The 15,083-nt window shown below is 33.3% G+C and overlaps 1 protein-coding gene across 1 annotated transcript; it reads right to left on the bottom strand.

Moving 5' to 3' along the window:
* Positions 1-1,318: 1,318 nt before the first annotated feature.
* On the bottom strand, positions 1,319-14,188 carry LOC115886222 (zinc finger protein 91-like). Its single transcript, XM_030905308.1, has 6 exons — positions 13,808-14,188; positions 13,480-13,752; positions 13,265-13,420; positions 12,937-13,206; positions 2,250-2,496; positions 1,319-2,196 (listed from the first exon to the last, which is right to left on the bottom strand). The coding sequence occupies exons 1-6, from the start codon at positions 13,919-13,921 to the stop codon at positions 1,367-1,369; spliced, it is 1,890 nt and encodes a 629-aa protein (XP_030761168.1). The 5' UTR covers positions 13,922-14,188; the 3' UTR covers positions 1,319-1,366.
* Between the last annotated feature and the right edge of the window lie 895 nt (positions 14,189-15,083).

Raw genomic sequence — 15,083 nt, 5'->3', positions numbered from 1 at the left:
GTATTTTTAAAATTAATTCTAAGTTCATCTTATCTCTCTTAAAAATTGCTACTTCTCAAAATTTCCCATTAAAAAATAGACCATATACCATATAAAATAAAATAATTGGAAGATCGGGCTACGGAAAATCACACAAATTTTCGGAAAAATTTTGACACCTGCACACGCACACAATCGTCAATTAAAAAAAACTACTATTTTAGTATTTTAAATATTTTAATAAACGCAAAAATAGGACAGTATTTATAAGGCGAAGTTATAAAAATTTAGAAGAACTAATAATGCACTGACGCACACAAAAATCAAACGAATAAATTTCATTAATCAAAAGCATTCGATAGTCGTGGCTTAACGATAACCATTTAGTCGCACGGCGAGGTTGTCACATATGCTTTAGTATACAAATGAATGAATGATTTTATTCGAATAAAACCATTCGATAGCTGAAATCATTCATTCAGTAACCATTCGATAGTTTAATTCATTCGATAGTTCCCATCGCTACTAAAAACATTAGACGATCAAATCTATTTTTCCAACGCTTATTAATGAAGAATTAGTATTTTTAATATAGCCATGGCACTCTAGATTGAATTTTGAAATACAATTTTTTATTAAGCGAGAATGTCAAAAGTTGACTTATGATATGTCATTCTATTCAGAATGTCATTTTCTATCGAATAAAGTAAAAAAAATACCGAGGGTGCCATTTAAAGATCAAAAGTTGTAGTCATTTCCGGTGAAACAGGAAGTGACCAAAAACAGTTGAAAACACCGATCAATCCTAATTTATGTCATATACTAACATACCAAATCTCGTTTTTTAATCGGAAAAAAATAAAAAAGTTATAGGGGTGAGCCACTTTTTAGACGCACCCGGTATTGTAAAAATTACCAGTTTTTGACATTTATGGCAATACCAGTGTCCTATATTCTTTAAACAAGGGTAATACATCTTAAAACAACTAAAAAATTTGTGATTTTTGTAATAAATGTATTATCTCCAAAAATAAATAAATATAGTAAGCAGTTAAAACTGGGACAAAATAAAATGCTAACATATAATATGATTTGCTACTTATAGGTTGTTAACATCATCAGTAGATGATTAAAACCGAAAGTAGCATCATGCATTTTGTGATATTAGCGGTTGCAGTATTGTAAAATATTATCCATTTATTTTGGAACACTTTAAAGGTTCATATCGTCAAAAATAAACACTCATAGCCTTATGTTTATAAGTTTGTTTTTGGAAAAAGTTTCTGAAGGACGAAGGACGTATATAATAGGGACATATGGAGATAATAAACAAACCAAAAAAAAAAAATGATTTACTCTCATATTATTTACTTTTGTCAATATATTCTTATGAAGTATCTTGAGCCTTAGCTATTTGTTCAACATTAGCATTATTTTCACATAAATCAGACTTCCTATGGAACAAGAGTTGCTGGTACTTGACAAAACCCAGCTCGCAAAATTTGCAGAAGTATTTTTCATTGTTTGGATGTTTACGTACCATGTGTTTGCGTAAACTTTCATTATTTTTTAAGAATTGATTACAGTACCTGCACGGAACACCAGTCTTAGCATGGACAGTTCTCATATGCTTTTTAAATGCTTGTACAGAGCTGAGTATTCTGTTACAGGGAGTACAGAAGAGTTTACTCGGATCAACTGAACACATTTCATTTTCTACATGAAGGATGTAAAACTTGAGGAGTGTAAAAGTTTTATTACACTTTCCACATTGCATATAAGACAAACATCTTCTTTCATGCCTTATTAATTGGTTTGAAAAATCAAACAAATCGCCACAATGTTTACATTTAAATTTACCTCTTTCTACATGATTGGATACTTTTTTGCTCTTATGAGACAATAAAATGTGTTTTTTCAAACTAATGAGCAAAGAGAATGATTTAGAACAAGCTGAACATTGGTATGCAGAGTAACATTTTTTATAGTGGCAGTAATGCGTTAATAACCTTTGGCTACTAGTGAAATTCAACTTACACCACTTACATGCAACCACATCTTTGTTTTTCTTCGTCTTACAATACTTCTTTCTGTGCTTTTCATATTTTGCATGACCAACAAATATAACTTTGCACAACTGGCATATAAACTTTTCATGGAATTTTCTGTTGTGCACAGTATATGACATATAAGTCATAGCTGTTTTAATGTCACAATCTAAAAAAAAATTATACTAAAAAAAAGAAATATTATAGGATATATAAATTTACCTTTCTTTTCACACACAAAAGATTTCTCTAAATGTATTCCCATATGTCTAATAGCCTTTTCCCTAGAAAGAAATACATATTCACATTCTTTACAAGGAAACAAAGAAATCCTTTCACAATCTTTGACCTCATCATCTGTCATATTTAAGTGCTTATTAAGATGGAAATAATAAGATTTCCTATCTACCAATATACCACATAATAAACATTTCCTAAAGTTTTTATCACTCTTTCCTGACATTCTCACCTGAAGGAGATTGTTTTTTTATATATTTTACAGTTTATATATTGTTACAGGTAAAAGTGAGACTTCAGTGAATGTAAACAATTACTAGTAAAAGCTGACAGTCATTAATTTGCTAAAATTAAGCCAGTAAAAATCCAATAACTATTTTTGATTATAGTTAGGGGTTGGAACCTTTGGTGTTTAGAACAGCAAAATAAAACACTAATTACACCACAATACATCAAAACGGTTTACTTTTGCACAGGACGCGCGTTTCGCTAACTACATGCTTCATTAGCAATGATTAAAACTAACTTGTTTCGTTAGGTGTATTATGGTGAATTAGTGTTTTACTTTGCAACTATTTTTGAAACAAATTTTACTAGTTATTGCTAGCATTCATTGGACTGGAACGTAGTTGTATGTTTGAGAGGAAAGATTAAATTTGCAAAATGTGCATTTTGTGTGGAAATGCAAAGCAAAATGTACCGGGTGGCCAACTAAGAATGGACGCCGGCTTTATCTCAGAAACTACTTATCATATAACTTTGGAAGAAAAATTCTAATAAGTAAATCGACCAAGAGAATTCGCTGTAAATTATTTTACTATTGTAATAATCGAGAAATTTGTAATTTTTTTGATATAGAGTGTTTTGCTCTATCTCATAAAATAAAGTGGCGAGGGAAGGTTAAACTAACTTTTATTAAAATAAGGATAACTCTGGTTTGGGTTAACCGATTTAAACAAACTAGGGCTCGTTTAAAAGAGCTTTTCTTCCTTAATGATCTCCAGTATAAATTTTGTTTCCACATTTTTTTTTTCGTGGTAGCTAGAGGGCGCTGTTTGACATCATAACAGCATATTGCGCTTTTGCGTAAAAAAATTAAATAGGAGGCTATATTTCTCTTTGCACAGTTAAATAGAGCGCAAAATTTCCAAAATATCAGCGCCAAACACTTTATTACACAGGACTATATTATAGTCTAAACATTATAGTAGTAGGCTAGGAAACAAAAGAGGTTGTATTGTGTATTGGTTACGTCAAAATATCAAAACGTTTAAGTTCAGTTTTCATGCATCAGAATTTCGGGCATTTTCTTAAAAAAATGACGTCATAATTATTTAAACGTGTTTATGTAACATCATTATCCATCCATATAATTTTTACGAATTTCTTGGTTAATTATATATACGTAAGTAGTTCTCAGATTAAAATGTCCGGAAAAAGTCGAACAATCAATAATTTTATTAAAATTTCTAGGAATTTTGTGCCACCATCACCATATTGCTTTTAACAGAAACCTGCCGAATTTCGTATTGTCGAAAACTAGCGGTTTATTTCACGTAACATCATTTAATTATTAATCCATGTTCGTCCTTGATTTCACTTGTTTTCGTGTTTTACCTGTTATTTGTGTTATTTATTATTATATTATAAAGTTTATGTCGTTTGGATCGCACCAAACGAAGGTGCGAATCTTAACAATATGCACTACTGATCCAAATCTGCCCTTGATGTAAGTAGTTTAGCACCCCCCAAGACCGTTGATCGGTAAATGTTTACGCAGGAATTCTAGGATAGCGAATGATTGGACTTTTTTAATTATCTGAATGAAATGAACTATTACAGTTGAGGGTTGGAACCTTTGGTGTTACACAGCAAAATAAAAACACTAAATCACCACAATACACCAAAACACTTTTACTTTTACACTGAACAGTGTAAAAGTAAAAGTGTTTTGGTGTATTGTGGTGATTTAGTGTTTTTATTTTGCTGAAATGAACTATCCATAATTTTTAAGAAATGAATTGCCAATTTTGTTAGAGGATGAAATTGCATTTGTTGCAATTTCATCAGCATGAATGCAGTTGAGGCAGTGGTGCCGCTTATTTTGCTATGAATGTGTGGGGCTTCTTGGATACCACTTACTTTAGTAGATAGAGACGCTGGAGCGCCATATTTCCATGGCCAGCTGGGTCATCGGATTCAATATGCCTGGGTTTTAATTCATGGGGTCGAATCAAGAACGAACATGGATAAATAATAATTAAATAGCATTAAAATGAAATTAAAATATATATTTTGATATTTTGACGTAACCAACTTACCTCTTTTTGTTTCCTAGCCTATTACTATAATTTTTAGACCATATAATCCTAAGCGGCAGCCTAACATGATTTGTTCTCTTAATATCTCCGGTTAGAGAGAAGATAGAAACTTGCGGTTTGCGCTGATCTTTTGGAAATGTTGTGCTCTATTTAACTGTGCTAAGAGAAATATAGCCTCCTATTTAATTTTTTTACGCAAAAGCGCAATATCTGTTACGATGCCAAACAGCGCCCTCTAGCTACCACGAAAAAAAATGTGGAAACAAAATTTATACTGGAGATCATTAAGGAAGAAAGGCTCTTTTAAACGGTCCCTAGTTTGTTTAAATCGCGTAACCCAAACCAGAGTTATCATTATTTTAATAAAAGCAAATCTAACCTTCCCCCACCACTTTATTTTATGAGATAGCAAAATACTCTATATCAAAGAAATTACAACAGTAATATTTAAAATACCTGTTCACCTGCATATTTTTGAGAAAAACTCTGTTTTCTGATTGGCTATTAGAGAAACGCCCACTAGCGGGAAGTTTTCGAATTTGATAATAATTTCCAGCGATTTCTCTTGGTCGATTTACTTATTAGATTTTTTTTCCCAAAGTTATACGATAAGTTCTTTCTGAGATACAGCCGGAGTCCATTCTTAGTTAGCCACCCGGTACGTCAAAACGTCATTTAGAATTGCCTTGAACCTTTGAATAAAAAGATTAAGGAAGGAGTATGCTATCCATATATTAATGCATGGTCGACGGAAAGAGGACTCTAGAATGGAGATCCTTGACAGTTCTGTTTGACGATTAGGGTGTATCCATACCATCCTACTATACCATTTTTGACCGATGAATTTGACAGATGAAATTTTTGACAGCTGAATTTTTCAGCCAATAGAATTGCTGGAAATTGACTCAAGGTCGTTACGCCGATACGCCGCGCCGCGCCGTTCCGCTTTTTCTAGGATGATGTGCAGGGCCTATTTTACCATAAGGCCCATAAGGCCTGGGCCTTGGGCCCGGTGGTCTGGGGGGCCCGTTAAAGGTTGTAAAATATTCATAATTTCTTGAATTTTATTGGATAAGAGAATTTTTGCTTGGCCATATGAAAAATAGGCCCTGATGATGTGGAGGCACCCAATGTAACAATCGCATTTTTGTATCACTACTCATAAACAAGAAACTCTGTAAAACACACAAAAATGGGACACCCTCTACATTAGAATTTCAGACTTTTTAGAAAAACCTTTAGTAAAAGTTACTGTTACTAGCGACTACCAAAAATTACTATACCGGGTGCGTCTCAAAAGTATTTCACCCCGATAACTTTTATTTTTCAGATTGAAATTTGGTATGTTCAATCGAGATTTGGTATATTAGTATATGACATAAATTAGGATTGATTGACGTATTCAATTGTTTTTGGTAGTAGTACATTAGAATTTCAGACTTTTTAGAAAAACCTTTAGTAAAAGTTACTGTTACTAGCGACTACCAAAAATTACTATACCGGGTGCGTCTCAAAAGTATTTCACCCCGATAACTTTTATTTTTCAGATTGAAATTTGGTATGTTCAATCGAGATTTGGTATATTAGTATATGACATAAATTAGGATTGATTGACGTATTCAATTGTTTTTGGTCACTTCCTGTTTCACCGGAAATGACTACAACATTTGATTTTTAAATGACATCCTCCATATTTTGTAACTTTATTCGATAGAAAATGACATACTGAATAGATTGACATATCATATGTCAACTTTGACATTTTCGAATATGGTTTATTTGAAATTGCGACATGCGATTAGTAACGACAATTTGACTCGAAATACCAAGTGTGTGGTACCAAATTACTCGTAAAAAAATCTTTTTTCAAATGTGCTCATGAGCCACCCTCGTTCCACTTAAAAAATTGAGATATTATTAAAAATACGATTTGGGTATCTTTAACTGGTCAGTATAAGACACTAAAAACATTAGGATCAAATCTATTTTTCCAAGGCTCCTTGATTAAAAATTAGTGTTTTTTACACAGCCATGGCACTCCAGATTAAAATTCAAACTTTACTTTATTACAGTGATCAATATACAATAAATATAATATTACTAATATTATTTTAAAAGTCCTGAAATTTCATTATTAGACACCTAGATAGACAACCATCTGTGTGTGCCATTTTGACATTTGCATTATTGAATTGCTCTAATATAGTACTATAATAAATCAGTGTCAAACTCTCTAAGAAATAAAATATACAAGATGTATTAATTAACAATAATAAGTTTATTTATCACAATATTTACCTAAAAATAAGGATGAGGAAAAGAGTACAGTGGTAAATGATAAACTAGTAATGAAAAAATATTTAAAATTTTTAAAACTTAACAATAGGACAATTGGTGGAAATTAAATGTCTCTAAAAAGTGCATTATTCTGCACAATAAAACTTTTACAGACCTTCGAGAACCTTCTGATGTTAGTGATGCTCTTTATGTTATTTGGTAGCAGATTGTAAACTTTCAGAGCCACATACATGTGACAGATTTTAAACTTAACGAATTACAAAATAAGGCAGTATCAGATATTTATATATTATATTATATATATTTATTTATGATTTACATTTTTTTTTTCAGTTTCATTTTTATGTATAAAAATACAGATTGAAATGATATATAAGTTTTTAATATTTAAGATGTTCTCATTACATAGTAATTCTGTGGGGTAAAGTTTATTTTTATGAAATATAGCTTTAAGAATGTAATTCTGAATTACAAATAATGGTTTTAGGTGTGCTTTATATGCACCTCCCCATATCAAATAGTATACGGTATTCGTATTGCTGCACAATTTGTGGTTTATTTCTATTAGTAAAAGTTTTTTTTCTTTTATTTTCTGAATTGAGTGTTAAGTTTAATATGGGGGATTCCAGCGGTGGTGATAAAGAACAAAGAGTTACCTCTGATATTGAACAAAAAAGAAAAACAAGAAGTTTTTCGGTTGGATCGGCAGATATATCAAGAAAGGATATCGAGCATATCATCGGAATTCCTACGATAAGAGACAAGCCAAAAACAAACGTTGATAAAAAGAACAAAAAACAGGTGAATAAAATACAGACTACTGAGAAACCGAATATACCAGGGGCGCACGAGAAGACCGATCTGCACTTAAAGCAAAGCATAGATGACCTAAATGTAATATTTCAGCCAAGGAAATCAACATTACGAACTCCCCCGCATAATTATGAGAACAAAGAAGAAAAGGAACTAACGGAATATGGTAGAAGGTAGAGAAAAGAGGTAGATCAGATTTCTCACCAGACGTCGAATACTTAAAAAGACCGAGTGGTGGAACTATTACAACAGACCCAGTAATTAAAAACAATGAAACTGAACTTGATACGGAAAAAATAATTTCAAACGCATTTTCGGCACTAGAAAAAATGTATGAAGTCGCAAGTCACCCATATCTTCAGTTTCAACAAAACAGTCTCAACCCGGCAAGTTTTGTTTTTTTGTCGAGGCATAATATAAAATATAAAGAAATATACAAACACGAACAAAGAGTTAACGATGGAATATTAATTAAAGAACGCGCAACAAATTTTGAAAATAGAATTAAAAAGAAAGATAATAAAAGGAAATGTATGTGGGCTATTTGTAGGGAAATAAACGGTAAATACCCTTCTTCAGAATTTGAAGGAAGCGGTGACTCGGAATATATAGCAAACAAGTATAATGAGTATTTACTTTCAATAGTTCCAGAACTTGTGAAAATTTTAATTAATATTCCCTTTGACTGTGAAGTTATTATTATTATTTTTTTTTTTTTTTCACTGCTCAGAACAGGTTTAAAGCTGCCTTATCGGTCCTGGGGCAAGATAAGGTGCTATTGTTAATCACCTAGAAAGGAACGAACAATGTTAGCAGCATCAAGCAGCACAGATTTCTGCATTAGGCGGTAAGTATTTTCAGGTATTCCAATTACTTTTAATTGTTCTTTCAGGTTGACCGGGATAATTCCAATGGTCGAGACAATCAACGGGACTACCTGGACCGATTCCATTTGCCATATATTTTTTATTTCTATTCTCAAATCTTGATACTTTGTTATTTTTTCTGTAAACTTGCTTTGTATATTGTTGTTGTTAGGAATAGAAATATCAATTAGTAAAACTGGTTTTTTAATTTTATTTATAAGCGTGATGTCCGGTCTGTTACTTCTAACGGTTTTATTTGTTAAGATTGTTTTATCCCGGTATATTTTGAAACTATTATTTTCGACTACTGGTGGTGGATGATATTTGTAGTAGGGCTCTTGGATTTCTCGGTCAATGTTGAATTGTTTGAGGATCTCCAAGTAGATGATTGATGCGACTCTGTTGTGTTTTTCCAGATACTTTGTACTCGCAAGATTATTGCACCCTGATAAAATGTGTTCTATGTTTACACTTCCAGAATCACATCTACGGCACTTGTCTGATATATTCTCCTTTAGGATGAGTTTCCGGTAGTTGCGTGTTGGAATAACTTGGTCTTGCATAGCCACTATGAATCCCTCGGTTTCTGGGTAGAGATAACCCGATGTTAACCAGTGCAATGATGCCGCCTTTTCAATGTGATGTTGATCTAGCTCATTTGGGTACCGTCCGTGTAACTCCTTGGCTCCCCAAGTAGCTATTTTATTAGTGATTGATGTAGGAGTTGGAAAAGCATCATATTGTTTACTACTGAGGTTCAAGGGGGTGTATTTGACATCAGCTGAAGACACCGTGACGTAAAGGTTGCTGTTCTTGGTATAAAAGTATTCTCTGAGGCTCTTTATTTGCTCCCGACAGACATTAACAACATCCAGTAAACCTCTACCTCCTTTCGAGGGAGGGTTACCCGTTCCGTAGCGCTTCTTGGGTGGTGATTTCTAAATTGGTTAAGGTTGTTCGTACCAGGCGATTTAGGGATTCCAAGTCTGTATGGGTCCATTTGACTATTCCAAAAGAATATGTAAGAACCGGTAGGGCATAAGTGTTTATTGCTTTAAAGAGGTTCTTAGAATTCAAACCTGTCTTTAGAAGGGAGGTAAGTCGCAGTCGGAAGGCGGTCGATAGGCGGTTTTTAATAATTCCATGTTCTATTTTGTGTGTTTGTAGCATTCCAAGATATTTATACGGCTCAGTCGACATTGCGGAGATAATAGTTTTCTCATCTAGATTCAATTCTGGTGTTTCGCATAGTTTTCCTCTTATGATTGAAACAGTCTGACATTTGCTCGTACCAAAGGTCATTCCAATATCTGCGCTGATTTTATGAACGGTACGCAGAAGGTTTTCAAGTTGGTTTTTTGTTGCAGCATATATCTTCAAGTCATCCATGTATAGTAGGTGTGTAATGAGATGACGTCTGTTTCTCGTTCGTAGTGAGAATCCATAACCTGTTTCATTGATTATCCGCGATAGTGGATTTAAGGCTAGACAAAACCAAAGGGCGCTAAAAGAATCCCCTTGGAATATCCCTCTACGAATTGGAATTTTTGGCGATGTTATGTCAAAGGGAGCAGACCTGAGGTTGAGGGAGGTCGTCCATGAAGGCATGATCTCTTTAAAGAATCGGCAGATTTTGGGGTCAACATTGCAGATTTCTAGAACTTGCAACAGCCAGCTGTGTGGTATGGAGTCGAACGCTTTCTGATAGTCAATATAGCCCATGAAGAGATTTCTTTTGTTATGTCTGGCTTGCTACAAAACCACCGAGTCCATTACAAGCTGTTCCTTAGAGCCCATTGCCCTGCTTTTGCAACCTTTTTGCTCTTCATGTAGGATGTTATTGGTGACCAGGTAGGTATATATTTTACTGCTAATGCAGCTTGAAAATATCCTATAAATTGATGGAAGGCAGGTGATGGGTCGATATTGGGAAGGATTATCTGGGTTTTTTGTTTTTGGTAGAAGGTGAGTAATTCCCTCCGTTAGAAAGACGGGCATTTTATTGGGGTCAATCAAAGTTTCAGTAAATTCTCTCGCTAGGTGGTTGTAAGTAGCGGAAAATTTCTTGAGCCAAAAGTTGTGAATTCCGTCATGCCCTGGACTTCTCCAATTAGGTAATTTTTTTATTGCACTTTCAACGTCGCGCAAGGTAATTATTGTGTCTTCCATTCTTACGTTCTGATGTTTTTCACGCTCCTGGTTTATCCATGCGGCATTTATTTGATGCTCTCCTTGAGACGACCAGATGTTGTTCCAGTATTGATTTAGTTGGTTTGAGTCTATGGCATTTGGATGTTGGGGGTTTTCTTTATTTGCCTTATTTCCAAGGTTGCGGTAGAAGCACCTCTCGTTTTGGGTGAATTGGGCGTTGTGCATCCGTCGTAGGTGGCTTCGTTTGTACCGTTTGAGTTTGTCTGTATGTACTGCTAGCTGTTGTTTTAATGAATTTAGAGTATCGATAACAAAGTCTTTCTGGGTTTGGCCGCTTAGTTGACGGAATCTAGTCGTTATGTCTTCTGATATCTTCTTTAAAAGGGTTTCACTATCGTTTCCTTTTAGAAAGTTGTTGCATGCGACCTATGTCTCTACGTAATCTGCTGATTTTGTCAGACATTCTTTTTCCCAGGGTGGTATAGGTTTCTTATTTTCCTTAGGACGTTGGGCTACATCTTGACCATTATACCTAACTGCCAGGTTGGGGAAGGTTGACAGGATAAGGGTAAGTGGAATTTTAGGAGAGCGTGGAAAGATAGGAGGTTAGGATAGGTCAGCGGACAGCTGGCGATACTGGCAGTACCGTTTCCGCATACGATAGCGGTAGGTATACTGCTGGCTACGGTACCCTTGCCGGCCAGACTCACTTTTATTATTATTATTATTATTATTATTATAATTATTGCATATCTTAGCAAGGACTCTGCAAGACACTTGTATATTAAAATTGTAAGTTTATAATTCAAAAACTCTCTAACAGTATAAAATTTGTAGATAAATTGATTAATTTTCTTAGTTTAGTAGTCAAATAATCAATATGAGATGTCCATTTCAAGATCTAATATAATTCCTAGGTATTTGATTGTACCGTATGATCGAAAAAAAACGGCGTCCAGTTGGCTGGGAAATGACGATCGATGACATTTTCCATATAAATTTACATATAAAATGGCAGCGATCTTCATTTCATAGCCATCGCTGACGCCGTTTTTTCTTGATCATACGGTATTTGGGGATTTTAGGCTAAGTTTTTCATATGGATCAAACTCAATTTCAGAAAAAGTAGGTCTGTCCGCCATAGTAAGAGAAAAAGCTAAATAGGTGGTCTTTTCAATGTTTAGTGACAATTTAAAAGTTTGAAGCCAATTTCTAACAATATTAAACCCTTCATAACTTTCTCTCCAACCTCCTCCCATGTAACCCCTTTAAATACCAAGGTCAAGAAGTGAGTTTATGTAAATATTAAATAGTATAGGTAATTTATATATTATATAAATTTAAAATACAATTTTGTTTTAAGCGAAAATGTCAAAAGTTGACATGTGATATGTCATTCTATCGAGAGTGTCATTATCTATCGAATAAAGTATAAAAATATCTAGGGTGTCATTTAAAAATTAAAAGTTGTAGTAATTTTCGATGAAACAGGAAGTGGCCGAAAAGAACTGAATACGTCAGTCAATCCCAATTTATGTCATATACTCACATACCAAATCACGTTTTTTTATCTAAAAAAATAAAAAAGTTATAGAGGCGAGCCACTTTTGAGACGCACCCGGTATAGTAAAAGCAGGGTTTGCATAAAGGCTTTTCGAAATCCCGGACAAGTGAACTCAGAAATCCGGGCAAAATCCAGACAAATAAACTGGACGTCGCGCGTCGCAAAAAAGAAACTAAATTTATTTATAAACTTTTATAGGACGCAAATAATACCCCGTAATCAACAAAATATAAACAAAAAAAACATTCAGTTTCCAGGAGTGCATAGAAATGGATACTTTCTATCATGCATCGCTTAAGAAGAGCTGTTATGGCACTGTAGTGATTAAAACAACATTCAACAAAGTAGGTAGAAGTTAATTCAACTATAACTGTAAAATATTTTACTAAGTTAAATTGTTTTTACGGTCAGGTTTCCCGGATGCTTTTCTAAATCCGGGCCGGACTGCCCTGGACATTTTAAAAATCTGGACATTGCCAGGTAAATCTCGACTTATGGAAAATGGAAACCCTAAGTAAAAGTGAACAAATTTCTTTAAAATATAACATTCACTGGTCCAACGTGTAATTGTTAGCATTTCCTAGTAATAATTTTCACTTTTTTCAAACACCAGATTTCCAACTTTCACCTGTAACATCTCTTCTAAAAAAAAATCTTACCGCACGAACAACCTGTATTTCTCCTCTGCTTTCATGCATTTTTTTATGTTTTAAATAACTCCACTTTGTATTAAATTGCTCTGAACACACTGGACATGTTCTGAAGTAGTTTTTTAAATTTGGATGCTGTTTTTTTCGATGCTCCTGATAACTGAATCTATTGTAGAACTCAAGTTCACATAACCTGCATGAAAAACTGACACCATTTTCATGAACTGTTTTTATATGTCTGTTTACACTTGAAGATGTCGCAAATCTACCTTGGCATATCTAAAATTATATAAACTGAAGTTATTCTAAGAAGAAAATCTTAGAATGCAACCTATACTTGGCATATATACTTCTTTTCTTCCATGTGGGTGTTCATATGAGTATATAAACTACTGTTCTGTTTAAAGGTCTTATTACATATGTTACATTCAAAAGGTCTTTCATTGGTATGCACTCTTTCATGAATGGTAAGTTGTTTTTGATCTGAAAAAGCCTTAAAAAATTGTTTAATATATAATAGTCCGTTTCTATACTGAGATTTCATTTTCTTACCTTGTTACAAAAGGAACACTCATAACATTTCTCAAATTTTTTGTGCCAAGAGATATGTTTCGTATAAAGCTTCTTCATGAATAAAATTTTGGGGCAAAAAGTACACTTTAAATAATTGTTTAGGTGTGATTCAATATGCTTTTGAAACCCATTTTTTAGTTTATAACTACGCTTACAAGTAGGACATTTTTTAACACGCCTATGTATATAATGTATATTTTTGTGCATCTCGTATAACTCTATTGCCTGAAACTCCTCCGAACAATCCTCACACTAAAATAACCATATTCCAGATTATGCATTCAAGTTATTTTGTTAAAATTCTGACCTGATAATTTTTACTTTCATTATTTCTCTCATTATCAATAAATTCAATTTGTTGGCCATTTACCGCATGTTGATATTCCTCCACTAACTCAGATTTTACACTACTAACATCCATTTTTTAGTTTTAAATACAAATTCCTCCTCTAAACCATTGTGGGGATCTTGATCAGAGATAACTTTCTTACACACTTTCTTGGTAAAAGCAAGGGGTACACTGACGAAAACTGCGCATCGAAAACAAAAATACTGACGAAAAAGACCAGTTTCAATAAGTAGTTTTTAATAATAAAATTTGAGGATTATCGCGTATTTTTTAAAATATTAAATAAAAATGTTGGTAGTTGGTACCATGTTGGTACTATTTGACGCTGCGGATCAAGGCACAGATCAAGGACTGTATCACCACAGAATATACTAACGAAAAAGAAGCCCAAGTTCCTTGTAATAAATCGGTTCCATTTTCGTAACGCCATCTCTCGACAAAGCTGACATTTACAGGTTAGCCAAAGGGGTGCGGAGCCGGGGGGAATTGTAAAATACACTTTTTTATTTTAATTATTTTTATTCGCTATTTGCAATTTTATTTTTAAAACATATTATCTGAAACGATCACATAATATGTCTTAAAAATAAAATTACAAACGGAAACTAAAGGAATTAAATAATCTGAAAATCTACAAAGTTTATTGATAAAAAAGTTAGGCCACGGCATATAAATCACACGGCAGGCTAACTCTGCCCAGATCCCATTGTTTAAAATTTCTATAAAATATGACCTTGAAAACACCATTATGGGTGCCGAGTCAGGGCCGGATTAAAACGTATCAAAAAATTTCCCAGAAAATAAACTATTGCTATACAGGGGTCGTATTAAAAAATACTGTAATTGACTGAAACTGAATTTTATTTACACAATACTTTTATCTAAACAAATGAATCGTTAACCGCGCATACTCCTCAAAAAGTAAAAATGAAAAAATCAATTAAACATTTAACTTTAGAGAATAGACAATTAAAATTAAAAAACATGCCAGGAGTTACAAACAAGAATTAAAGAAATATCCAATAAAATATCTATTGAACAATCTAAAGAGGCTACGTACAAATTATGTCCATCAATGGACATAGCAAATTTTGTTAATATTCAAATTGCACAAATTAACAAATCATTAAAGGAAGAAAAGTAACTGATGAATTTAAATATAACTGTTTGACTATATTTTTAAAAACCGAGCCGTCAAAAAAAAATTTGAGCCGTCAAATTTGACAGCTGTCAA

Source organism: Sitophilus oryzae, unplaced genomic scaffold, assembly GCF_002938485.1.
Source record: "Sitophilus oryzae breed Bouriz unplaced genomic scaffold, Soryzae_2.0 scaffold_476_pilon_pilon, whole genome shotgun sequence".
NCBI lineage: Eukaryota > Metazoa > Arthropoda > Insecta > Coleoptera > Curculionidae > Sitophilus > Sitophilus oryzae.
Note: the sequence above shows the minus strand (reverse complement) of the source record. Positions and strands in the feature narration are given on the sequence as shown.